We start from the raw sequence: 24,568 nt of genomic DNA on the forward strand, positions 1-24,568 counted from the left end.
GCTCCAGAGATCCTCCTGCCTCGGCTTTCCAAGTTGCCCAGAGAAAGCACATAAGTCAAGGAACTGGGACAACCTCAGGCCAATAACCACCCAATTCACTACTGGGCCCAATTCACTACTGACTGTAAAATAATCTTTTTTTTTTTTCCTTCTTTTTATGGTGCTGGGAATTAGAACCCAGGACCTTGTGCATGCAAGGAAAGCACTCTACCAACTGACCTATAGCCCCAGCCCTAAAAACAATTGTTTTTTATTGTTATAAGGAACAAAGTTTTGGGGTTATTTATTATGCAGCAATAGAAAATTAGTAATTCCCCATATCCCTGTGGCTACTGGGGCTGGAACCCAGGGACACTCTGCCACTGAGCTGTTTCCACGGGCCTTATTTATTTATTTTGGTATGGGGTATTGAACCCAAGGGGACTTCACCACATCCCCAGCCCACCACCACTTTTTTATTTTTATTTTTTTAAGTTTTAGATGAACACAATACATTTGTTTTTATGTGGTGCTGAGGACGGAACTAGTGCCTCACACGTGCTAGGCGAGAGCTCTACCACTGAGCCACAACCCCAGCCCCCCACACCCCCCCCCCACTTTTTTTGTATTTTATTTAGGGATCGGGTCTCACTGAGTTGCTTAGGACCTCGCTAAATGCTGAGGCTGGCTTTGAGCTCGCTATCCTCCTGCCTCAGACTCCCAAATGGATGGGATTAAAGGCGTGATCCACCGCGCCAGCGCCTTTTTTAAAATTTTGAGACAGGGTCTCACAAAATTGCCCCAGCTGGGGGCTGGGTTGTGGCTCATAGGCAGAGCGCTCGCCTACCATGCATGGGGCATTGGGTTCGATCCTCAGCACCTCATAAATATGAAATAAAGACATTGGGGTCCACCTGTGACTAAAAAAAAATATTAAAAAGGAAAAAAAAAGTTGCCCGGGCTGGCCTCAAATTTGCGATCCGCCTGCCTCAGCCACCCAGATAACTGAGGTTACAGGCCTGTTGTTTTTTGTTTTCCCCCCTCTTCCTGAGGAGAGAACTCAGCCAGAGAGGTGGGGTTGGCCAGGCAAAGATAAGAGAAGTCATGGGGGAGAGTCCATGAGCCGCTGTCCCGGGGTCACGACCGTACAATCCGGACTCGAGCCCTCAGCAGTCTGATCAATCCACTCTTCAGTCGTTTTGCGTACAAACTCTGCTCCTCCGCCCGCCACTGTAGGCCACTCTCTTCCGCGTGTCCACGCCTACGCCCACGCCCATGTCAGCCAATTGCAGACGCTGTGGTGCATCCGGGCGCTCACCTAACCAATCGCTGGCCCACGAAGTTAGGCCAAGGACCAATCGGAGCGGCACCTTCCGGCAGGGCGGAGCTACGGCCCACGGGCATGCGTGTTTCAGGGTGCCAACGGGAGGTGGAGTCCGGGCCGCCAACTTGCGGGGGTTTCCCGCAGTGGCGGAGCGGGGTCTAGGGTTCGAGACTGAGTCCCGGGAAAGGGTGAGTCTGGACGGGACACCGAAGCGGCGCGCCCGGGAAGTCATCTGGAAGAAGGCTTGAGGACTGGATGCACTTATCAGAATGTGGGCGGGAGGGAGCCCCCACTCCCTCCGGGCTGGCCAGATATCCAGCGGGTGCACAGCGCAGATACTCCCCTGACAGGGGAGGTTTGGAGGTGGTAGAGGGTCCGGAGGTGCTGCTTCGTGGGTACACACCTCACTCCGATTCTATCTTCAAAGCTGGTCCTGGGTCCAGTGGAGACAGGAAGGAGGAAGTGGCCACCTCAAAAGTCTCTTTCTCAAGATGTCATCCCAGACGGTAACGCGAACGTTTATTAAGCGTTTGCTGTGTGCCAGGCTCTGTGCCAAGCACTTTTCCTGCCTCCTTTCGTTGACTCTTCCCAACATCTGTTTGAGGTAGACGTTGGTACATGCCCATTTTCCAGGTGAGGAAGCTGGCTCGGAGGGGAGCCCAGGAATCTGGCGGTTAGAACATTCTTCTCTTTCCAGCGCTGTCTTATATCAGTAACATCTCCAGAGTCGCTGATAGTCTGGTGAAACTGGAGACCCGGACCAGGAATCGGGGGTACCAAGCTGGTCACAAGTGTGTGTCTTTCTCTGCCCCCATGCCCGGGGGAGTCAGCAGGGACTGGGCTCTCTTGCTGGGATAGATGCAGGGAATGGGAATTACTGGGATGGCGAAACCAATTGTAATGGATTTATTTATTATTTTGTGGTACTGGGGATGGAACCTAGAGGGTCTGGGGCATGCTAAGCAAGCCCTCTACAACTCTGCACCCTCAGCCCCAATAATACTTTTATTCTCATTTGGGTGATGTTCATTCATTTTTTCATGCCAATGTCCATGTTTGTGCTGAATGTGCAGGACCGCATTGAAGCCTCACAGTCATCTTTCCAGTCAACATTCTCAGCACCTCCACTTTCCAGATGGGGAAACTGAGGCCTGCAGTGGCTAAGAGAATTGTCTGAGTTGTCATAAGAAGTCCTAGGATGCACACCCAGGTTTGTTTTATCACAGTCTGCCTGCCTGGTTATCTCAGGGAAGTTTTTTTTTTTTTTTTTTTTGTGTGTGTGTGTGTGTGTGTGTTTTCAGTGCTGGGGATTGCTCTCAGGGCCTTGCACATTGTAAGCAAGTTGTCTACCACTAAGCTACATCCCCAGCTCAGGGTGGATTTTTATATTGGTGCAAATTTGTCAAAATAAGGGAAAGTTCAAACCAGGCGTGGTGGCACACACCCATAGCCCCAACTACTTGGGGGTTGAGGCAGGAGGTTGCTTGAGCCCAGGAGTTTTAAGACTAGCCTGGGCAACATAACAAGAAACCATTAAAAAAGGAGAGGCAGTGTTACTAGTGTCAGATGTAGTAGGTGAAGAGGCATACCACCCTGTCAAAAAAATGTGGAAACTAAGGTTCAGGGAGGGGAATTGGGTGCCTAAGGTTTCACAGCCAGGGAGCCAGAATCTTCCCCCTTGGGCTTCAGCCTGGGTAGGTGCAGGTAGAGGTGCTAAGGGGGCCTGCAGAGAGAGGCCTGGGAGCTAATGTGTTGTCTTCTCCCAGCAGAGTCAGCTTTGAGGAGCATGCCTCTCTGTCAGAAAGGGGCTGCTGCAAAGGGCAGCAAGCCTCATAGGGACAGAGCTCAGCCTATGGCTGACATGGGAGGTCTGAAGGTACTTCTGCACTGGGCTGGCCCTAGTGGTGGAGAGCCCTGGGTCACCTTTAGCAAGTCCTCGCTGACGGCCGAGGAAGTCTGCATCCACATCGCACACAAAATTGGTAAGTCCAGGGCACTGATGTGATGGCCAGTGTTGGGGGATGAGAAAAGCCAAGCCCATCCGTCCATCTGCAGCTTCATTCAGCAAATACTGAGTGAGCACCAACTGTATGCTATCACAAAATCAAAGCGCTTGTGTAGCTGATATTCTAGGAGGGAAGATGGCAGGAAATAATTTTTAAAAAAGACAAAGAAGACTGTATCAGAGGGCAGAGATGATGAGAAAAATTAAGCAGAAAAGTGACTGGTGGTGAGAAAGTTGCTCTGAGAGGATGCTTAACAAAAACTTAAGGAGATGAGGGAGGGAGCCATGGGAATATCTAGAGGAAGATAGTTCCAGGCAGAGAGAACGGCAAGTACAAAGGCCCTCAGGTGAGAGCTTGCCTGGAACAGCCAGGAGACCAGTGTGGCTGGAGTAGAGTAAATGAAGGGGAGCTGGGAGGTAAGAGAAAGGAGGCGACAAGTCAGTGGTGGAGCCTCTTGTGGACCATGGGAAGAATTCTGGATTTGACTTGCAGTGTGGTGGGAGCCATGGAGGATTCTGCACAGAGGAGAGCTGTGACTAGGCTTGGGCTCCCAGGTGCCCTCTGTCAGCTGCTGGGGCAGATGAATAGCAGGAACCCGAGACCTGGGCAGGGGTGATCTCCAGAAGGGATCCATCCACAGGCCGTACCTCACAGGCCTTATATGTCATGGGAAGAAGTTTCAAGGTGACACTTTCTCCTGAGGGAAGCAGGGATCAGAGCCATGGAATGATGTGGGGAGTACCCAGTGGATGTTGATTTGAATCATGGTTCCAGACCTGGGAAGTCCAAGAGCTTGTGCTGGCACCTAGGAAGGCCTCTTGGGCATCATAGTGTGGCAGGGGTGAGAACAAGTGAGCAGGTCAGCTCAGGCCTTTCTTTCTCTTATAAAGCCACTAATGCCATCACAAGGACCCTCCTGTCATGACCTCACCTAATTCTAATTACATCCCAAAGGTCCCACCTCTAAATGCCATTAATAAATGACTCTGGAGATTAAGCTCCAACACAGGAACTTTCTTTCCTTATTTATTTATTTGGACTAGGTATTGAACCTAGGGGCACTTAACTGGGTTATTTATCTATTTATTTATTATACTGGGGATTGAACCAGGGTACTTATCCACTGAGCCACATCCCCAGCCCCCTTTATATTTTATTTTGAGACAGGGTCTCGCTAAGTTGCTGAGACTGGCTCTGAACTTGCCATCCTCCTATTTCAACCTCTCAAGTCATTGGGATTATAGGCATGTGCTACCGCACTAGCTCCAACTTATGAATTTTAGAGGGACACCTTCAGACCATAGCATGGGATGTAAGGGTGTTCTGGCTGTGACATCTGTCACCTCATTGAACTCCAGGGTTGATTTGACTGACATGGCTAGCTAGGCAGGTGTCCCCTTCCTCGCTCACTACTCCATGTGTGCCCCCTTGAAGTGGCAGCTAGGCGGAAGAGGACGTTACCCCTTCAGAGGAGGACTGCTCTTCCATCAAGTGTATGTAAGGAGCTGGGTGTGCTCCCCTGCTAGACCCTCCAAACTACAGCATGGGTGATGGGACTCCTGCCCAGCAAAGGGAACAACATGCATAGAAGCCCAAAGGGCTTGATCTGTTTGAGGAAGCAAGAGACTAGACATCAATTTTCAGAATCTGGAAAGAGAAGTAAGAATTGAAACCAGAACACAAGCAAAAACCAGGTCATGGTTACTCATTGCATAAGTGTTGGTCTTTCTTAGTGCAAACTGGAGAGCCATGGAAAGTTTATGCTAGAAAGCAAAGCACTAAAGAAAGAAAAATTGGGAAAAAAAAACAAAACGGACTGAGGCTGTAGCTCAGCAGCAGAGCGCTTGCCTAGCATGCGTGAGGCACTGGGTTGGATTCTCAGCACCACATAAAAATAAATAAAATAAAAGGCATTGTGTCCATCTACAACTACAAAAGAAATTTAAAAACAAAAACAAACAAACAAACAAAACAACAACCTCACTGTAAACCTAACTTCTAAGCCATGCAAGGCCTGGGCTTTGGATTTGAAAGAGGTTGCCTGAGATAATCGATTTTGAATAGGTTTATTTTGGTTCCAAGTTTCAGGCATCCCAGACCATGATTGGTTGGTCCTATTGCTTTGGGCCTGTGGCAAGGCAGCATATCATGGCAGGAGCATGTAGTGGAACAGAACCCCTTACCTTACAACCAAGAAGCAAAGAGAAAGGCTCAAGGATCCCATGGTCCTCCTCAAAATACAGTCTCCATGACCTAAAGACCAATCATTAGACCCCACCTTTTAAAGACTCTGCCATCTCCCAGTAGTGCTACCCTTTGGCTGAGGCTTTGAGGAACATTTCATTTTATTTTTTATTTTGTTATTTTTAAAAATACCTTTATTTTATTTATTTATTTTTATGTGGTGCTGAGGCTTGAATCCAGGGCCTTGCACGTGCTAGGCGAGCACTCTACCGCTGAGCCACAACCCCAGCTGAGGAATATTTAAGATCCAAAATGCAGCAGAAGTAGATGGATCTCAAAAAGATAAAGAATGTAGAAAGAGCAGGACTTGATGACTACTTTGATATGGAAGGTGTTCAAGAAGTTCTTCAAGTTCTGGCTTGAAGAACTAGGCAGAGGAGGTGCGGGTTTGGGGACTATAGATGAGGTCTATTTGGAATAAGGCACATCTGAGGAGGCCTTTGATGTCCGAGGAAGACAGCAGAAGGTGGTTGGATATATCTTTTGGGCTGGAATTACCAGCACATTGCTAGCTACTTCTAGAATTGTGTTAGTCTGGGATATGTTTTGCCACTGTAGAAAGCAACCCCCAAATCTTCTTGGCTTAAGGTAATCAAGTTTTTCTAAAATCAGATGCAGGTCAAATGGCTCAACTCCCCTTCAGAGCTTCACCACTCTGTATAAGGAACTTTCAGCCCTCTTAGGGGATAGGAAGATGGCAAGAGAGTTTATTTCCAGACTCAGTAGGGTACCTATACCTTCAGTTTACATCCCACTTGTCAGCACCCAGTCCATAGTCTCATCCTAGGTGCAAAAGAGACTAAGGGAATATAGTTCCCCTGTGAAACAGGGTCAACAAATTGCCTGGTCCTCTCCACATGTATAACATAAGGCCAGCTGGAGGCCGGGAAGGAGACCCGGGGAAGGCATGTGAAAGGAGATAGCAGGCATGAAGGTCCTCAGGGCTGATGGCAGCAAATAACATGGCTCCTGACCTCCTTACTCCCCTGTTCCAGGCATCACTCCACCCTGCTTCAATCTCTTTGCCCTCTTTGATGCCCAGGCCCAAGTCTGGCTGCCCCCAAACCACATCCTAGAGGTCTCCAGAGATACAAGTCTGACACTGTATTTCCGTATGAGGTAGGTGGAGGCCCCTTGAAAACCTTTTCCCCTTTTGTTCTGGAGCTGCTCAGTGCCTCTGCTAAGGTGCAACTGTGTCCCTCCCCTCCCTGCAGGTTTTATTTCCGAAACTGGCATGGCATGAATCCTCAGGAGCCAGCTGTATACCGCTGTGGACTCCCAGGGGCTGAGACTTCCTCAGAACCGACAGAGCAGGGGGTGCAACTCTTAGACCCAGCCTCATTTGAGTACCTCTTTGAACAGGTGTGAGCAGGGCTGGAGGACAGAACCATTTGTGTCACGTTTGGGAGAGTCAAGGAACTCCCACTTCCCTTTCCAACTTGATACAACTAATACATTTCGACTCAGGCCATCCGAGTTTGGGCTGAATGAGAATAAGTGCTGGGATAGACTGGGAAGAGCAGGTGTATGTGCTGTGTATTTAGCCTTTCTAGCAAATGGTGGTCTCTCCTTCCCCAGGATGCCCAGAAGCAAGGAACTAGGTTTCTCTCACTAGGGAATGAAATCATTCTCATACTTCCCTTTCTGCCTGATTCCTACTCCCAGGGCAAGCATGAGTTTGTGAATGATGTGGTATCCCTGTGGGAGCTGTCAAGTGAGGAGGAGATCCACCACTTTAAGAATGAGAGCCTGGGCATGGCCTTTCTGCACCTCTGCCACCTCGCTCTCCAACGTGGCATCCCCCTGGAAGAGGTGGCCAAGGAGATCAGGTGTCTGGGAAGGGAGTGGGGCTACTGAGTAGCATTGGGGGCTGGGTGGGCCGTGAATATTGCCATGTCTTCCTTCATTCAGCAAATGCTTACTGAGCACGCCCTGTGCTAGCACTAGCTCTAGGTGTTGTGGACACAATTCCAAACACATCAGACAAAAATCACTCATCTTCTGGGAGCTCACATCTCATGAAGCAGGCAGGCAATGAACAAGATACAAAAGGGAAATGTACAGTGTTTTAGATGGCGATCAATGAAATGGGGGAAATTAAGCAGGAACCCAATGTGGTGTCCAGCGATTTGAGAGATTGAGGCAAGAGGATGGCCAATTCAAGGCCAGCCTGGGTAACTTGGTAAAATCCTATCTCAAAATAAAAAATAAAAATGGCTGGAGAATGTAACTCAGTGGTAAAGTGACTTTGGGTCCCAACTCTAGTACTAGAAATTAAATAAATCAGGATTGAGTGTAGCCCAGGGGTTGGACACTGCCTAGCATGTGTAAGGTCCTGGGTTTAATCTCCAATGCTACAAAATACTACAAAAAATAAAAATAAGATAAGTAGGAAAGTGGAACATGAAATATCAGGGGTGAGAGGTTTATCATTTTATTTCTGTATTCATTTATTTAGTTAATTTTTTTTTTTTTTTTTTTGTGGTGCTAGGTGCTAGGCAAGTGCTCTACCACTGAGCTATATCCCCAGCCCTTTGTTTATTTTCTGAAACAGGGTGTCACTATGTGGCCCAGGCTGGCCCTGCACTCCTAGGCTCAAGCTATCCTCTACTCAGCTTCCAAAGTAGCTCAGAGGACTTAGTTTATATTGTTAAATTGGTTAAGTTAGGGGATTCTTCATTGTGAAATTTTGTAGTCAAGGAGGTGAAGAAGGGAGCTATACACATGTCTAGGAGGAAACCATTCTATACAGAGGAACTGCCTGTGCCAAGGCTCTGAGGCTGTTTCCTGCCTGATGTGTTGGAGGAGGTGTGGCTGGAACAGCAGGAGCCAGGGGTTATGGGAGGAGGTTCGAGCAGGGAGGTGGGGACTTGGCAGATCCTTAAAACTCTTGGCTTTAAGAACTCATTAAAATTCAAGGGAAGGCAGGGCATGGAGGTGCACACCTATAATCCCATTGACTGGAGAGGTTAAGGCAGAGGATTTCAAGTTCAAAATTCTCAGCAAATTAGCAAGACTCTGTCTCAAAATAAAAAAAAGAGGGAGAGGCTGGGGATGTGGCTCAGTGGTTAAGCACCCTGGGTTCAATCACTAGTACAAATAATAATAATAATAATAATAGTAAAAATTCAAGGGAAGGAAGGAGGTTGGATTCTGGGGAGCTTGAAGCCAGCTCTACTGACAGAGCCTTGGGGGATCCCTGCCTTGCAGTAAGGGCTCAGATCATCAGGACACACTGTCTGGAGGAGGCAGCACAACAGTTGTGTCTTTCAGGATCAGCTTGTTTTGGAATTTTTTCGCTTCCCAGTGCTGGGGGTTGAACCCAGGGCCTTACACATGCTAGGTACATGCTATACCACTGAGCTATATCCCCAGCCCCCAGCTGTTCTTGAAGCACATATTTTTTTAGTCCCTGTCATGGTGTCACTCTGAAGGACTAGAAATGTGACAGCAATGTACAGGAGGAGGGAACACATCCAACCTGGACATCAGGGAGTGTTTCCTAGTTAGGGAACGTCTCTGCTGAGCCCCAGAGTTGAGTTGCTTTATCCAGTTGAGTTGGCAGTATGTTCTAGGCACAGGGAACAGCGTGTACAAAGGCTCAGAGGCAGAAGGCGGCACGGCTCCTTTGTAGGCAAACTGGATGCAGGTGATTGCCTGAGTGAGTGTGGAGGTTGGCCACGCCCTTTTCAGAGTACTGGTGAGCCCTGGGAAGCTTGGAAGTGGGGGAGGGAGAGACTATCTCAGGAGATAGAGACCAAGGCACGGAAACCTGTGATCTGGCCATACTGGTGGTCGGTTGCAGGCAGGCAACAGGCAGAAGGGGGTGGTTTGGGAGAGTGAGGAGTTAGGACTCTGTGAGCAGCAGAGAGACCTCCCAGAGCTGGGTTGTTTATTGATGGTTATAAAATGAATGATTCAAATAATAGCGAGTTCTCCTGTGATGGCAACAGCCACACTCTGTCCTTACTGTGTGCTGGTCCATAGTCCAAGCATTGCAGGCAGCAGTTTGCTGAGTGCTCTCATCCGCCTTGGAGGTGAGCACCATTTGGTCCCATTTCAAAGATGATGCTCTAAAGGAAACGGAGCCCTTTCAAGCTTTCAGAAGTTGCCTGAGACCTGGGATTTCAGCTCCAGTGTGTCTTTGGGAGGTCTGGGCCCTGGACCCCCACAGCACCCAACTTCCCTGGGTTAGTCCTGTGTCAGGTCTCTCTATCCACTTTCTTGTCAGTGTGCATATTCTCTCACCGAGGCAGCTGGTTAACCACCGAGAGAGGGGTTAAGCCACTTGTCCTATGTCATTCAGCCAAGCCTGCCAACCAGGTCCCTGACCAGCCCCTCCATGTCAACCCCACAGCTTCAAGGACTGCATCCCACGCTCCTTCCGGCAGCAGATTCGGCAGCACAACGCCCTTACACGGCTGCGCCTGCGCAATGTCTTCCGCAAGTTCCTGCATGCCTTCCAGCCAGGCCACCTCTCTCAGCAGATCGTCATGGTCAAATACATAGCCACCCTGGAGCATCTGGCCCCCCGCTTTGGCACTGAACGCATACCTGTGTGTCATCTGGAGCTACTGTCTCAGGCCGAGGGAGAGCCCTGCTACATCCAGGATAGCAGGCGGGCCTCCGTGGACCACAGCCTGGAGCCTGCCGTGGGATCCCCCACCCACGAGGTACTGGTGACAGGCACTGGTGGCATCCAGTGGCGGCCAGTACAGGTGGAGGTGAGCAGGACACCTCCTGCCCTCTGTGGGTTCAGGCAGGCCTGGTGGGTGGTCTTTGCTCACCTCTGCTGGTGGGCTGCTGAGTTAGCAGTGGTGAGCCCTTTCCCCACCTACCTCCGGGCTGTGTCCCTTGTCCCCTGGGGTCTATCTCTTGGTGAGCATCCTCTGTCTGTCTGTCCCCCGGAGACCTGATTTCTGGGGCCTACACCCCTGGGGAACCCTTCATTGTCTGGCAGTTGGGGATGGGGCAGGATTCTCCTCTCTGTCCTCCTTGAGGTCCGGCTTCATCCTATGTGTCTCTTGGGGATGGGTCTCCATCCTGCCTGTGGCAGAGGGACTCCTAAGGGAGATTTCAGAACAGGTGACTGGCCCTCCATCTCCTGACCCCTGGAGACGGTGCAGGGGATAAGTGGGCTGTGTCCCGCTTTGTCTTGTGCCCCACTCTTTGGATTTGCAGGGTTCTAGTGACGTCAACGACAGCAGCAGGAATTCCCAAACCCACCTGTCTGGGAAGAAAGCCAAGGCCCGTGAGGCGGGTGGCCAGACAGCAGACAGGCCAAGGGAGCCACCCTGGACCTACTTCTGTGACTTCCAGGACATCACGCACCTGGTGCTAAAAGGGTGCCGTGTCACCATCTACCAGCAAGACAACAAGTGCCTGGTGGGGCCTGGGGTGGCAATCGGGCGGGGGGCAGCTATGGCCTGTGTCACCTGCTTGACATGCCCCTGGCCTGCAGGAGCTGAGACTGCCTTCCCGGGCTGCGGCCCTGTCCTTCGTGGCGCTGGTGGACGGCTACTTCCGCCTAACAGCAGACTCCAGCCATTACCTGTGCCAGGAGGTGGCTCCCCCGCGGCTAGTGATGAGCATCCAGGAGGGTATCCATGGGCCCCTGCTGTGAGTGGCCAGGGCGAGGAAGGTGGCCAGGATGGGTGCCCTCCCTCCAAAGCCGCTCTGCAGGAACTGCATGGTGTGCAAGTGCCCGCCGTGTGAGAGAGCACCCCCTGCGGTCCTCTAGAGTGTGCACGTGTTCGTGCACATGTGTTGGCTGTGTGGCACAGGTGTGCGCATCTCAGCGAACACGTGTGTTTGTGTCTGTGTGCGTGGGACAGCAGGCACACTTATGTGTGCATCCAGACCTGCGTGTGAGTTCAGGCACTACTTGTGTTCACCTGTGTGTGTGCACAGTGAGGGGCTACATGCAGCGAGGGTACCTGGGATGATAGAGATGCATTTGGGACTGTTACCCTGTAGGACTGGATGTTTATTGTGTAGCTGTCATTGCTCTGGTGATAGCATTTGGGATTAGCGTCACATGTTGACATTGGCATTGCACAGAATGGGTGGTTTTCATGGGACAGTGTGTTGCACCAACCCGGGTCATTCAGGGGCATGTTGGGGGTGTCCACCTGTGTGGGGGTGTCCACCTGTGTGGTGTATCTCTGCTGGGATATGTGTGTCCCTGTCTAAAGGTTCTGTTGGTGAACTGGTGCTGAGAGTATGAATTATCCGTCCCCACGTAGGACGGATGTGGAGATGTGTGTGTGGTTCTCCGCATGCTGTGAGGTTTGTGACTGTGGCTTCTCTAGTCATTGGCCCTGTGTCTCGCTGTCCCTTGTACTACCTGTGATGCTGGGGCTTAGCACCTGGGGGTGTCTGAAAAGGGTCTGACCTCTCAGAGGCTTGTCCCTCTACCAGGGGAAGTGTAAGTGGCCATTTTGCTTCCTGTGACTGTCATCACAGGTGTGTGCTGCCACAGTATGGGTGTCTCTGGACCTGGTAATTATGTCAGCCACTTTGTGTGTGGCTTCTTGCCCTACATGGCTGACACCTTGTAGTGTCCATTTGTTCTAGTCTTTAATGTCTGTGATGTCAAGGCCCCGGATTAGTCCATTTTTTGTTTCTGTAAAAAACATGAGTTCTTTTAAAGAAAAGAGACTTATTGTGGCTCAGAGTCTGGTCCAAGGTTTGAGGGCCCATATCCGGTGGTGGCCTCCTTGCTGGCAGTCCTAGGACAGCCCAGAGCATCACCTGGCCACAGACAGGCAGCACAAGAGTGTCTCTTCTGATCTCCCCCTCTCTTCTTTTTCTTTTCTCCTTCCAACACTGGGGTTTGAACCCAGGGACCCACACATTAGGCACATGCTCCAGCACTGAGCTATACTTCAGCCCTTTTTTATTTTGAGACAGGGTCTTACTCAGTTGGTAAGGCTACCCTCAAACTTGTAATCTTCTTGCTTTAGCCTCCCAAATAGCTGAGGGTACAGAGAGGCACCACCACGCCCAAGTTTTCTTCCTCTTAAAAAGCCACCAAGATTCAATATGAGGGCCCTACCCTATATTCGTCAGCTTTCTAATATTTATAATAAAAGACCTGAGACAATCAACTTATAAGAAAAAAGATTTGACTCCCAGTTCTGGAGGTTTTGTCTATGGTCAGTTGGCCATGTTGCTTTGGGCCTGTGGAGAGGCAGCGCATCATGGTGGAGTACATGGGAGCAGTACTGCTCATCTCGGCCAGGAAGCCAGAGAGCATGAGGAGGAGGAAGAAGAGAATGGGGTCTCAGAATCCCCTTTGAGGGCATGCTTCAACAGCCTGGAGCCCATGAGCCTCTACCTCTTAAGTTTCTACCTCCTCCCCAACAGTACCAAACTGGGGACCAAGCCTTTGGGGGGGACACAGAAGATCCAGATGATGGCATACCCTCATGAGCTCATCCATTCCTAATCTCTGTCCCTAAGGCCCTACTGTTACAATTGTCTCTGGAATGTTCCTCAGGGGCTCCTGTGCTGAAGGCTTGGTCCCCAGTGCAGCAGTGTTCAGAGTAGGGTTTGGATCATGAAGGCTCTCACCCGCTCATAGGTTCGACATTGGACTTTCGGGAGGTGGTGGGAACTGTAGCAGGGGGGCATGGGTGGAGGAGTTGATCCCTGGGGGCATGCCCTGCAAGGGTATATCTTGTCCCAACTTCCCCCTCCCCTGGCCACTGTGAAGTGAGCAGCTTTCCTGCATCAAGCCCTTCCTCCATGATGCGTCCGCCTCACCACAGGCCTAGAAGCAATGGAGTCCACTAACTATGGAATCAGTAGCCAGAATCAACCTTTCCTCCTTTAAATTGATTTTCTCAAGTATTTGGTCAGAGTGACAAAAAGCTAATGTGTCAAGGGGATTAGACTCCAACATGGTTTTCGGAGGGGACAAACCCTATTCAAACCAAAGCAGCCCCTTTGTTGCCCTGTCACACTATGTAACCAGATGTATCGGTGGTCGCTGTGTGCTAGACTGTCCGTGTGTCCCCCTGCATGTGGCTATGGGTGGTGTGCACCTATCCCCCATTTGATGGCTGTTTCCTGTCTCAGCCTGTAAACCATCTTGTTAGTGGCTGCCTCCAGCGTTATGTACCTGTGTGTGCCTGTTCTCTGCTCTCATGCTTGTGTCTCGTGTGAGTGGCCGTGTGTGTGTGTGTGTGTGTGTGTGTGTGTGTGTGACTTTTATCCTAGCTGGTGTGTGTTCCTCTGGGCAGGTCTCATGTTGTCTTTGCCGGGTGTAGGTCTATCAGTGGCCCCAGGTGGCCTAATGGCACCCCTCTGACCCCCCCTAGGGAGCCCTTTGTGCAAGCCAAGCTCCAGCCAGAGGAGGGCCTCTACCTTATCCACTGGAGCACCGTCCACCTGCACCGCCTTATCCTCACGGTGGCCCAGCCTGACCCGGTGGGCCTGGGGCTCGGGGGTCCTGGGCTGGGGTGGGGCCTGAGCTCTACCTGGACCTCTGCTCAGTGCTCTTTCCACCCACCCCAGGCACCTGGAGTGCAGAGCTTGCGCATCCGGAAGTTCCCCATCGAGCAGCAGGATGGGGCCTTCGTGCTGGAGGGCTGGGGCCGCTCCTTTGCCAGTGTGCAGGAGCTGCGGGGAGCCCTGCAGGGCTGCTCCTTGCGGGCCGGGGACGACTGCTTCTCTCTGCGTCGCTGCTGCTTGCCCCAGCCCGGAGGTACAGGGTGAGCCATGGGGTGGGCAGAGCTTCTCTCCCCCATGCCAGTCCGTGTCAGCCACTTTGCATCTGCCCCCAGAAATCTCCAATCTCATCATCATGCGCGGGACTCGGGCCAGCTCCAGGCCACTTAACCTCAGCCAGCTGAGCTTCCACCGCATCCACCAGGATGAGATCACCCAGGTGGGGTGTGGTAGGGACAGGGTCCCTGGGGATGTGGTAGCTGGGGCTCTGGGAGGTCAGCAGGCAGCTGGCATCACAGCGGTATTCTATGCTACTTCCTGCAGCTATCCCACTTGGGCCAGGGCACAAGGACCAATGTATATGAGGGCCTCCTGAGAGTTGGGGGCCCTGAGGAGGGCAAAGCAGATGGCGGGGACTCCCCCAAACCTGGAGGGGGCTGTGGGCAGCAGCTGCGAGTGGTGCTTAAAGTACTAGACCCCAGTCACCATGACATCGCCCTGGTGAGTGTGCAGGGTGGCCTGGCGTGTTGTGCAGTGGGGACAGCGTGCCGGGTGAGGTTCACAGCCCCCCACCTGCCTGGTTCCCACAGGCCTTCTACGAGACGGCCAGCCTCATGAGCCAGGTCTCCCACGCACATCTGGCCTTCGTGCATGGTGTCTGTGTGCGCGGCTCCGAGAGTGAGTGGACCCCATTATACCCTGTGGTACACTGGAGCCCCCACTGGTACCCACGACCTCAGCTGTTCCTGACCCCTGACTACAATCCCAGCAGAGACCTCTTCTCTGCTCTCCTCTGTCCCCACCACCCCCCAGGCTGTATCCTGACCATCAAACTGTGCCCCACTCCTGACCACGTGCCAACCTCAACTTGCATCCAACCCCAGATTACACCTTGGCCTCACCTATACCCCTCCCATGGCTGTGGCCCAGCCCTCAGCCTCAACCCTGACTGCTGACCCCATCCCAGTCTCCATCTCATCCCGGCCCCCTCCACAGCCCAGCCTGGTCGCCTCTGACCCAGCATTACTCTGGCCCCCAGCAGACTCCAGCCCTGTTGTGTCCCTTGGTCCTCCCAGACCTCAACCTCTGAATATCCAGCCTTGTCTAGAACCTAAGGCCACCTCTGTCCCTCCTCTACATGTCCCTACTTATACAGGATGACCCCAGCCCCACCAGGACCATAACCCCAAGTGTATGTCTGTCTCTCTTGCTGTCCCCAGCACTGGCCTTACTCCCGCCTTGCCCGCCTCCATTGCTCTTCTATCCTGACCTTGGTCCTGCCCTAACCTCCTCCTCCACGTTTCTCCGTGCTCCACACCCTCTGCCTCACCCCATGCTCCATCTTTTTTGGAAGGGCGGATACTGGGGATTGAACTCAGGGGCACTCGACCACTGAGCCACATCCACATCCCCAGCCCTATTCTGTATTTTATTTAAAGACAGGGTCTCACTGAGTTTCTTAGCACCTCGTTTTTGCTAAGGCTGACTTTGAACTTGTGATCCTCTTGCCTCAGCCTCTCGAGCCCCTGGGATTACAGGAATGCGCCACATTACCCCACATCCATCTTGCATTTCTTCTCTCCCCAGACTCACTCCCAAACCTGACCTAACCTTCTGTCCCCACAACATCCCCAGCCACAGGCCCAGCCCCCAAGTTGGCCCCTGGCCCCATGGAGGTGGGAGGCCCACAGAAGGTGGGACGGCCTCTGCAGCAGCTAGGTCTTTTCAGACATCATGGTGACGGAGTACGTAGAAAACGGGCCCCTAGACGTGTGGCTACGGCGAGAGAAGGGCCATGTACCCATGACCTGGAAGGTGGCAGTGGCTCAGCAGCTGGCCAGCGCCCTCAGCTACCTGGTATGTGGGCTGGGCTGGCACCTGTGTCAGTGAGGGAGGCTGGATGGCTGGGCTTCGGGTGGGTGGCCGAGATACATCACTTGGACAACATGCCACACCTGGGAGATCTGTCCATGAGTCCATCTGTCCTGTGCTCACTGTGTCCCAGGTCCCCTGGGTACTGTCCTTAGATGCTGTCTTCTGTCTCTGGCCTTTCATTGCCCAACCCTTCCTGTATGATCACCCCACTTTCCAGAGTTCCACCTTCACCTTCTTGTTCAGTGGGCACCCTCTGCATGCCAGGCCCAGACCTAGACCTGCAGATAACAGAACAGAACCGGCAAACCCCTACCCTCAAGGCATTTTCACTGGAAGAGTATCTCTGGGGGATTGGTTCCAGGACCCCCAAGAATACCAACTACACAGATGTTCAAGTCCCTTCTATAAAATGGAATAGTGTTTGCCTGGAACCACCTACACCCTCCCGAAGGCTGTATTTATTTACTCACTTATTTTACTTATTTAGGTCCTGGAGACTGAACCTAGGGGCACTTAACCACTGAGCCACATCCCCAGCCCTTTCTTATTTATTTATTTTGAGACAGAGTCTCACTGAGAAAGGTGGAACTTTAGGTAGGTAGGTTGGAAGGCCTTACTAAGGCCACCTGGGAGTGAGAGAGGGAGCCAAGAGGACATTAGACTCGGAACAGCAAAGGGCACTGGGGCAGGAGTACACCTGACATGCATTTAAGGAAACTGCAGGGGCCTCTGGCCTTTCATCCCTGGCCACAAGCCTTAGCCACCAAGTTTGGGAGAACAAGAAGGACCCATTCAGCCCCGTGCTGCCTGGCCCCATGCTGCCTGGTCCCGATAACAGTGTATTGTCTTGGCATCCCAGTAATGACCAGGACATCCTTTTCACATGGCTGTCCCCATGAGGGCCTCATGGGATGGGGGTTGTGGATCAAGTCTGTGCCCCTGCCAGGTGGCCATCCCCCTCTCCTTGTCTGTCACCCCAGGAGGACAAGAACCTGGTTCATGGTAACGTGTGTGGCCGGAACATCCTGCTGGCACGGCTAGGGCTGGCAGAGGGCACCAGCCCCTTCATCAAGCTGAGTGATCCCGGTGTGGGCCTGGGTGCCCTCTCCAGGGAGGGTGAGTACCCAAGCAGGGCTGGCCACAGGGACAGGCTTCCCTACTCCTCTGCACTTGGTGACTTTGAGCATGGCCTGCAGAGAGGGTGGAACGCATCCCCTGGACCGCGCCCGAGTGCCTGTCTGCTGGGGCCACCAGTCTGTGTACTGCCGCTGACAAGTGGGGCTTTGGTGCCACCCTCCTGGAGATCTGCTTTGATGGGGAGGCCCCCCTGCAGGGCCGCGGTCCCTCTGAGGTATGACCAGGGGAACCCTGGGCCCAGGGGATAATTGTATCCCAGCTTTTTACAGTCCTTGTGGAAATCAGTAGTCCCCAGCAAGCAGCAGGCTTCAGCTTTAGGCAGTGACAGAGATGGGGAAGCGCAGGCTGAGGGAGTGGGTGCTGTTCCTTCTTGTCCTCCCAGAGCTGGTGCTCAAGGCTCTTGACCAGGGACAAAAGGCATCTGAAGAGTCAGGCAAGGCTTCCCAGGGGAGGTTTGATCTAAGTGCAGAATTAGGCCAATGGGCCAGACCTGGCACTGCAGCGGCGGCAGAGGGCCTGGCCTGGGCAAAGGCCTGGAGACTGTGCTACCCTCAGGGAGCTGCAGTCTGAGAGATGAGGGGCAAAGAGCAGAGGTGGGTGACAGCCACAGCAGGATGTGCTGGTGGTGAGATGCAACAGCTCCCCAGAGGCAGCTGGGCACGGCTCTGCAAAATGGGAATGACAACAGCAGGCACCAGTGGGCTCCACCTCTTTTGAGAGGGGCAGGACTGGGGCCACGCTGAATCCCATGGGTCCCCACACACACAGAAAGAGCGGTTCTACCAGAAGCAGCACCACCTGCCAGAGCCCTCCTGCCCAGAACTGGCTACCATCACCAGCCAGTGCCTGACCTATGAGCGGGCCCTGCGACCTTCGTTCCGCACCATCCTGCGCGACCTCACTCAGCTGCAGCCCCACGGTGAGCCCCACCTTGGTGCTGGCACCCCAGTGGGTAGGAGAGGGCTGGGGTCCCTGCTGATGCAGACATGGTGTCCTCAAGGTCTCTGTACAGAGGCAGGGCCACTGAGTCAAAAGTCAAAGTCTTGGGGGAGAAGTTCAACTTCTTTGGACGAATTGGACCCTTGCAGTTTTTTTCTTTTCTCTCTGGTGTTTTCTGCCCGATCTCACTATATCCAGGTGTTTACTTTTGGTTTCTCTTTGTTTTGCGGGCTGGGAATGGAACCTGTGACCACCCGCGCTAGGCAGGCTCTCTATGACTAACTGTGCACTTTGTACAGAAAGTGGACTCTTCCAGCTGTTGAGGGGGAAGTTTCCTTCCTGGGGATGCTGGGGAGCAGTGTCCCCCGGCTGCTGGGGACAGGGCCGGGGTTGAGCCTCACCTGTTACGACTTCCAGATCTAGTGGACGTCTCCACTGTAAATCCAGACTCACCAGTGTCCGACCCCACGGTTTTCCACAAGCGATACTTGAAAAAGATCCGGGATCTTGGTGAGGTGAGGGCAGAGCCTGGAGAGCTGGGGGTGGGGCCCACCTGTGGAATTAAGGGAGGTCCTGCCTAAGGATAGTTTTGTGTTGTGGATGGGAACACCCTCAGCTTTGAGAGAGGTCCCCGGATGTAGGTCCAGGAGACCCATCAACACAGTAGGTAGGGCCTGGGGCTTTCTGAACAGATCTGCTAGGAGGTGTGACTTAGAAACACAGGAGTGGGGTTTATCTTCTGTGTACTGCGGCCAGGGTCACTTTGGCAAGGTCAGCCTGTACTGCTATGACCCGACCAACGATGGCACAGGCGAGATGGTGGCCGTGAAAGCCCTCAAGGCGGACTGCGGGCCCCAGCTCCGTTCTGGCTGGAGGAGGGAGATCGATATCCTGCGCACGCTCTACCATGAGCACATCGTCAAGTACAAGGGCTGCTGCGAGGACCAAGGTGGGCCGGACTGGGTGAGGCTTGGATGTGCGGGGCTGGGCTTAGTATTGTGGCCTTTTGGGCAGAGCCTCTGGTTTGTTCAGTTAGAATCTTGCAACCTTAGGATTGGGTGCAGCCAGGCAGCCTCCTTTCCAGCTGGGGGTTGCCACCTGCTGAGACCAAGAGGGATGAGAGCACTGGTCCTTCCCTTGCGCTGGGACAGGAATCAGAATGGGTCCATCTTGTTTGAGGACTGGGCCCAGAGTGTGCGGGTCCTGACTTTCCTCCACACCTAGGTGGGGACTGTGTAGGGCTAAGGGCGGGTACCCCTGGCCCGTCCCTCTGCTTCCCCTACGAATCCTTTTTTGCAACAGGCGAGAAGTCAGTGCAGCTGGTTATGGAGTACGTGCCCCTGGGCAGCCTCCGAGACTACCTACCCCGGCACAATGTTGGGCTGGCTCAGCTGCTGCTGTTTGCTCAGCAGATCTGTGAGGTGGGAGGGCCCCTCACCCCGTTTCCCAAACCTACGGCTGATTTGGCCGGCCCTGAACGACTCTGTCCTGTCTGCTAGCCCGCTCCTGCGCACTGGGCTGGGTTCCCTTATCCTTGAACTGACTTCCATCCACCAGCTTCTTTGTGTCCAGTTCGCCAGGCCACACCCCCTTGGCTCCGCCCCAATCCACCTGCTCAGTTGGCCACGCCCAGAACACTCCTTCGGCCGAGCTTTGCTCTTGTCCCTCACCAGCTTCCTGGCTCCTCCTTTTCTTGACCCCCACCTGCCACCCTGCTGTCTTCAGCTGAGTCCCCCTAAGCCTAATCTGACTGTTCCCCAGCCATCCTGGTCACCTATCCTCAGGCCCTGCTGTTGGGGGCTGATCTCCACCCCACTGATCCTGACTCACCCCACTCCGCCCCCAGGGCATGGCCTACCTGCACGCGCAGCACTACATCCATAGAGATCTAGCTGCCCGCAACGTGCTGCTGGACAACGACAGGCTGGTCAAGATTGGGGACTTTGGCCTAGCCAAAGCCGTGCCTGAAGGCCACGAATACTACCGCGTGCGCGAGGATGGGGACAGCCCTGTGTTCTGGTGACCAGGCGGAGACACGGTCTGGGGGTGGGAGGATGGTGCAAGGGTCACTGGGAATAGGCAAGGTCGAGAAGACTGGGTCTGAGAGGGCAAGACCTAGTCCCAGTGAGGTTGGGCGGGACCTAGAGATGCAAGGAGGTGGGGCTAGAGCTCAGCATTGCCTGGAGGGTGAAGTCAGCTTGGCTTGGTCAAGTTGATCTTCACTCCTCTCAGGCTGAACCCTTAAGAGTGGGATCCCAACTGGGGCCAAAGGGGTCCTTCAGTTGTACCCACCCGCATGAGGGTTCTAGCCTGGTCTGACTCCCAAGCCCTGAGTCCAGTCCCTAGACCTGAGTGTTGCCTCTCTGCAGGTATGCCCCAGAGTGCCTGAAGGAGTGTAAGTTCTACTATGCGTCTGACGTCTGGTCCTTCGGGGTCACCCTCTATGAGCTATTGACATACTGTGACTCCAGCCAGAGTCCCCCTTCCGTAAGTGCCAGCCCCACACCCTCACCCTAGAGTACTCTAGGGGAGTTAGAAAGGCAGGCATTCGCAGCCCAGCTCCCACCCTAGTAAGTACTTCACCTACCTGAGCCTCATAGTCCTGACCTGGAAAATGGGCCATTTGCAGTGCAGGGGGCTGTGAGTGTGATGGAAACTCTGCTCAAATGGACACAAGCAACATAAGAGCAGTTTATCCCACTATTTGCAAATGCCACTGGGAATGGGGCCTGAGTCATCAGGAGGCACATACATCTTCTTGGTTCTGTACTCTATGGTAGCATCGCAGGCTGGCTCTCCCTCCTCTCTGGCAACTGTGCCCCCAGCCCTCCAGGTACCCACCTCAGCCCAGGCGACCAAGGGTCCTCTTTCCTGCATAATTCCCAGGACTTCCTCTGATTGGCCTAGGTTGACGCATGTACGCCTGTAGCCAATTACTGTGTAGATGAGGGTCTCAGGTTGGTCAGGTCTGAATTGAGGGGCAGAATCAGGAAATTGTTAGATTGTCCGCAAAGGCAGAATGCCTTCATAAAGTTAAATAAATAATTTTGATTTGGGCATTTTGGGCAGACTATATCGCAGCTACTCCAGAGGCTGAGGCAGGAGGATCACTTGAGTCCAAGAGTTGGAGAACACCCTGGGCAATACAGTGAGACCCAGTCTCAAAAAATAATAAAAACTTTATGACAGGTAGAACCAACAGGTCGCAAGGCTTAAGAACAGTGAGCCCCTGAAGGAGGCTTAGCATGAAGATCAGATTACCTAACTTTTATAGTAACCCCAGTGGAAGATGTTAGCATCCCTTTTCAGGGATCAGCAAACTGAGGCCCATAGAAGCTTAGTGGCAAGTCCAAAGTCACAACCTAGAAGTGTCAAGGTGGGATTCGAACTCTAGCAGTCTAGTGCCAAGTTTTTGGCTAGTCTTCCCGGCTTCTGGGAAAGAGCTTGTCTTGATTCTACCGTAGAAATTCCTGGAGCTTATAGGCCTCACCCAGGGACAGATAACTGTGCTGAGGCTCACTGAGTTGCTGGAACGAGGGGAGAGGCTACCACGACCTGACAGATGTCCCTGTGAGGTGAGAGCCTCCTGCCTTTTCCTCTGCTCCTGCCTTCAAGCCACAGAGCCAGCAGCAGCCACAGCCCATTTCTCCTTCCCTAGATCTATCATCTCATGAAGAACTGCTGGGAGGCAGAGTCCTCCTTCCGCCCTACCTTCCAGAACCTCATACCCATCCTCAAGATGGTCCATGAGAAATACCAAGGCCAGGCTCCTTCAGTGTTCAGCGTGTGCTGAGGCACAAGGGCAGCTCTGCCTGGGGGATGTGCCCAGGCAGTACCCATGGAGAGGGCTCCTACTCCCACCCCAAGAGGAGGAAGCTGACCTCACACACCCCTTGTGCCTTACTCCTGTCTGGAGACTCCATCTCTATGAACTGACTTCACTTCCTTGGCCATGAACCTGACCATGACCCTGAAAGACCCAGGATAGGCAAGGGGCTAATCATGTCCTTGGATCCCATCCTTTTGCCTTCCCCCAACTCCCAATTTGAAACCCACCATCTTCACTGGCTGGTAATGAAACTCATAATTCCTTGCTGCAGGCTGTGGCCTTTGGGGCCCATCTTCAGCAAAGTGGGTTTGCTAAGGTCTACTTTGGGGGACATGCAGCTAGAGTGAGACTGAAGAGGTAGCAGGATTCAGCTTTTAAACTTCTGCTTCTGTCTGAACCATTCTGGTCGGCTGGGGTGGAGCTCAGTGGTAGGGCGCATGCTTACCATGATGGGGGCCCTGGGATGTCTCTAGCTCTAATAGTAAAAAGTTAAGCCACCTGCTCAGTCTGTGCCTGGTACACAGAAGGCACTAAGTAGCCACTTGTTAAATGTACAAAATACTGGGGGGGGGGGCACTTGTCACATAGACGTGACCTAGCCAGTTTCACTCTTTCCTTCCTGTGCGGCCACAGGAAGGAAATGTATTCACCTCTTTGGGCTTCATATCTCAGCTGTGGGGATGGTGGTGCTCAGTACCTCATAGGATGGAAGTGTAAAGAGCTGACGAAATGGTGTGTGTAAACTGCCTAGCAGGGAGACATGCAGATGATGCTTAATAAACATTTGATATTATTGTTGTTCTGGTGTTTGTCAAAGTGTTTCTGCTTAACAGGCCTGATTTGAGGTGGATTATGAAGTCAGACACATTTGAGAAAGGCAGTTAAGTATTTTCCTTCTCCATCTCCATACAGAACTTCTTTTTTTCCCCCAGTACCAGTGATTGTACCCAGGGCACTTACCCATTGAGCCGCACCCCGAGCCCCCCCCCCCACCTTTTGTATTTTATTTAGAGACAGGGTCTCACTGAGTTGTGTAGGGCCTCGCTAAGTTGCTGAGGCTGTCTTTGAACTCATGATCCTCCTGCCTCAGCTGCCTCAGCTGCCTCAGCTGCCTCAGCCACTGGGATTACAGGCGTGTGCCACTGTGCCCGGCTCCATCAATAACTTTTAAAGACTTGTGTGTTGGCCTGGGGATGGCTCAGTAGTATGCTTGCCTGGCATGCACGAGGCCCTGGGTTGGATCCCTTGTACCACACACACTCTCAATGCTCTCCTGACTGAAAATTCCATACTATTCCAAAGCAGTTTGGGTTGTTTGGTAGTTTGTTTTGGTAGTGCTGGGGATTGAACCCAGGGACACTCTACCACTGAGCTACTTACCTAGCCCTTGGTTAATTTAAAGGTAAATAAATAATTTTGATTTGGGCATTTTGGTGCAGACCATATCACAGCTACTCCAGAGGCTGAGGCAGGAGGATCACTTGAGTCCAAGAGTTGAAGACCACCCTGGGCAATACAGTAAGACCCAAAATGTTGAGAGAGGGTCTCATTAAGTTGCCCAGGCTGGCCTTGAATTTGTGATCCTCCTAGGAGTCTCAGCTTCCTGAATAGCTAGGCTTACAGGTGTGCACCAGCATGCCTGGCCAAATCTTAATTTTTTTGGGGGGAGGGGTACTGAAGATTGAACTCGGGGGCACTCAACCACTGAGCCACATCCACACCCCCAGCCCTATTTTGTATTTTATTAGAGACAGGGTCTCACCAAGTTGCTTAGCACCTTGCTTTTGCTGAGGCTGGCTTTGAACTCTCAATCCTCTTGCCTCAGCCTCCTGAGCCACTGGGATTACAGCCATGCGCCACTGCACCTGGCCCCAGTTTTAATTTTTTAAAAAGTAGTCTTTAAGGCTGGAGTTGTGGCTCAGTGGTGGAAAACTTGCCTCACATGTGTGAGATACTGGGTTTGATCTTCTTCAGTACCACATAAATAAAAAAGGCAATGTGTCCATCTACAACTTAAAAAAGAAAGTTTTTTAAAAAAAAGCAGTTTTAGGTTTCACAGCAGAGTATAAAGTGCAGGGTTCCCACAGACCGCTGCCCTCTCTGGTCACATCCTCCCTCGCTATCCACATCGCATCCACAGAGGTACATTTGCTAGAATCAGTGAACCAGCATTGACATTACCATCCCCCAGAGTGCAAGTTAGCGTTCACATTAGGGTTCACTTTTGAGTTTTTACAGTCTGTGGATTTAGACAAATGTGCAATAACATGTATCGTGTCATCCAAAGTCTTTTCACTGTCCTAAAAGTCCTCTCTGTTCTACCTATTTATCCCCACTCCTCCCAAGACCGATCCATCTCTTCACTGTCTCTAAGTTCACCTTTTCAGAATGTCATTAAGTGGGAATCACACAGTATGTAGCCCTTTGAGATTGGCTTCTTTCCCTTCACCAAATGAATTTGTTTCCACCATGACTTTCTGTAGCTTGAGAGCTCATTTCTGAGGTTTGGTTGGGTTATTTGGCAATGCTGAAGGTGGAACCTAGGGCTAAGAGCTCATTTTC

At 52.5% G+C, this 24,568-nt stretch overlaps 1 protein-coding gene across 9 annotated transcripts; it reads left to right on the forward strand.

Moving 5' to 3' along the window:
- The first annotated feature begins 1,372 nt into the window (after positions 1–1,372).
- Positions 1,373–22,804, forward strand: Tyk2 (tyrosine kinase 2). Of its 9 annotated transcripts, none has more exons than XM_046436693.2 (27): positions 1,373–1,491; positions 1,731–1,907; positions 2,001–2,094; positions 2,377–2,513; positions 3,073–3,285; positions 6,549–6,672; positions 6,768–6,915; positions 7,219–7,382; positions 9,911–10,277; positions 10,735–10,938; positions 11,015–11,172; positions 13,878–13,986; positions 14,074–14,263; positions 14,343–14,446; positions 14,551–14,727; positions 14,817–14,904; positions 15,956–16,083; positions 17,082–17,217; positions 17,298–17,452; positions 18,007–18,157; positions 18,595–18,692; positions 18,934–19,126; positions 19,480–19,598; positions 20,024–20,196; positions 20,547–20,664; positions 21,642–21,752; positions 21,836–22,804. In XM_046436693.2, exons 5-27 carry the CDS (start codon positions 3,090–3,092, stop codon positions 21,968–21,970), a joined length of 3,546 nt encoding a protein of 1,181 aa, XP_046292649.1. In that variant the 5' UTR covers positions 1,373–1,491; positions 1,731–1,907; positions 2,001–2,094; positions 2,377–2,513; positions 3,073–3,089; the 3' UTR covers positions 21,971–22,804. The 9 variants fall into 9 exon arrangements, with proteins under 9 accessions (XP_046292649.1, XP_046292650.1, XP_046292648.1 ...); XM_046436694.2 differs by having other exon boundaries at positions 1,731–1,809; positions 1,937–2,094; XM_046436692.2 differs by having other exon boundaries at positions 1,731–2,094; positions 3,070–3,285.
- The last annotated feature ends 1,764 nt before the right edge of the window (positions 22,805–24,568 follow it).

The sequence above is a fragment of the Marmota monax genome, unplaced genomic scaffold (assembly GCF_021218885.2).
Source record: "Marmota monax isolate L192 unplaced genomic scaffold, Marmota_monax_Labrador192_F-V1.1 WCK01_AAM20220418_F8-fsc00021, whole genome shotgun sequence".
NCBI lineage: Eukaryota > Metazoa > Chordata > Mammalia > Rodentia > Sciuridae > Marmota > Marmota monax.

Bases quoted from the DNA above. Each gene is read 5' to 3' on its own strand.
- Tyk2 (XM_046436692.2), top strand. From the start codon at position 3,090: ATGCCTCTCTGTCAGAAAGGGGCTGCTGCAAAGGGCAGCAAGCCTCAT. The intron at 11,173-13,877 runs GTGAGTGGCCAG...GACCCCCCCTAG, and splicing joins GGTATCCATGGGCCCCTGCT to GGAGCCCTTTGTGCAAGCCA. The intron at 19,127-19,479 runs GTGGGCCGGACT...TTTTTGCAACAG, and splicing joins GGGCTGCTGCGAGGACCAAG to GCGAGAAGTCAGTGCAGCTG.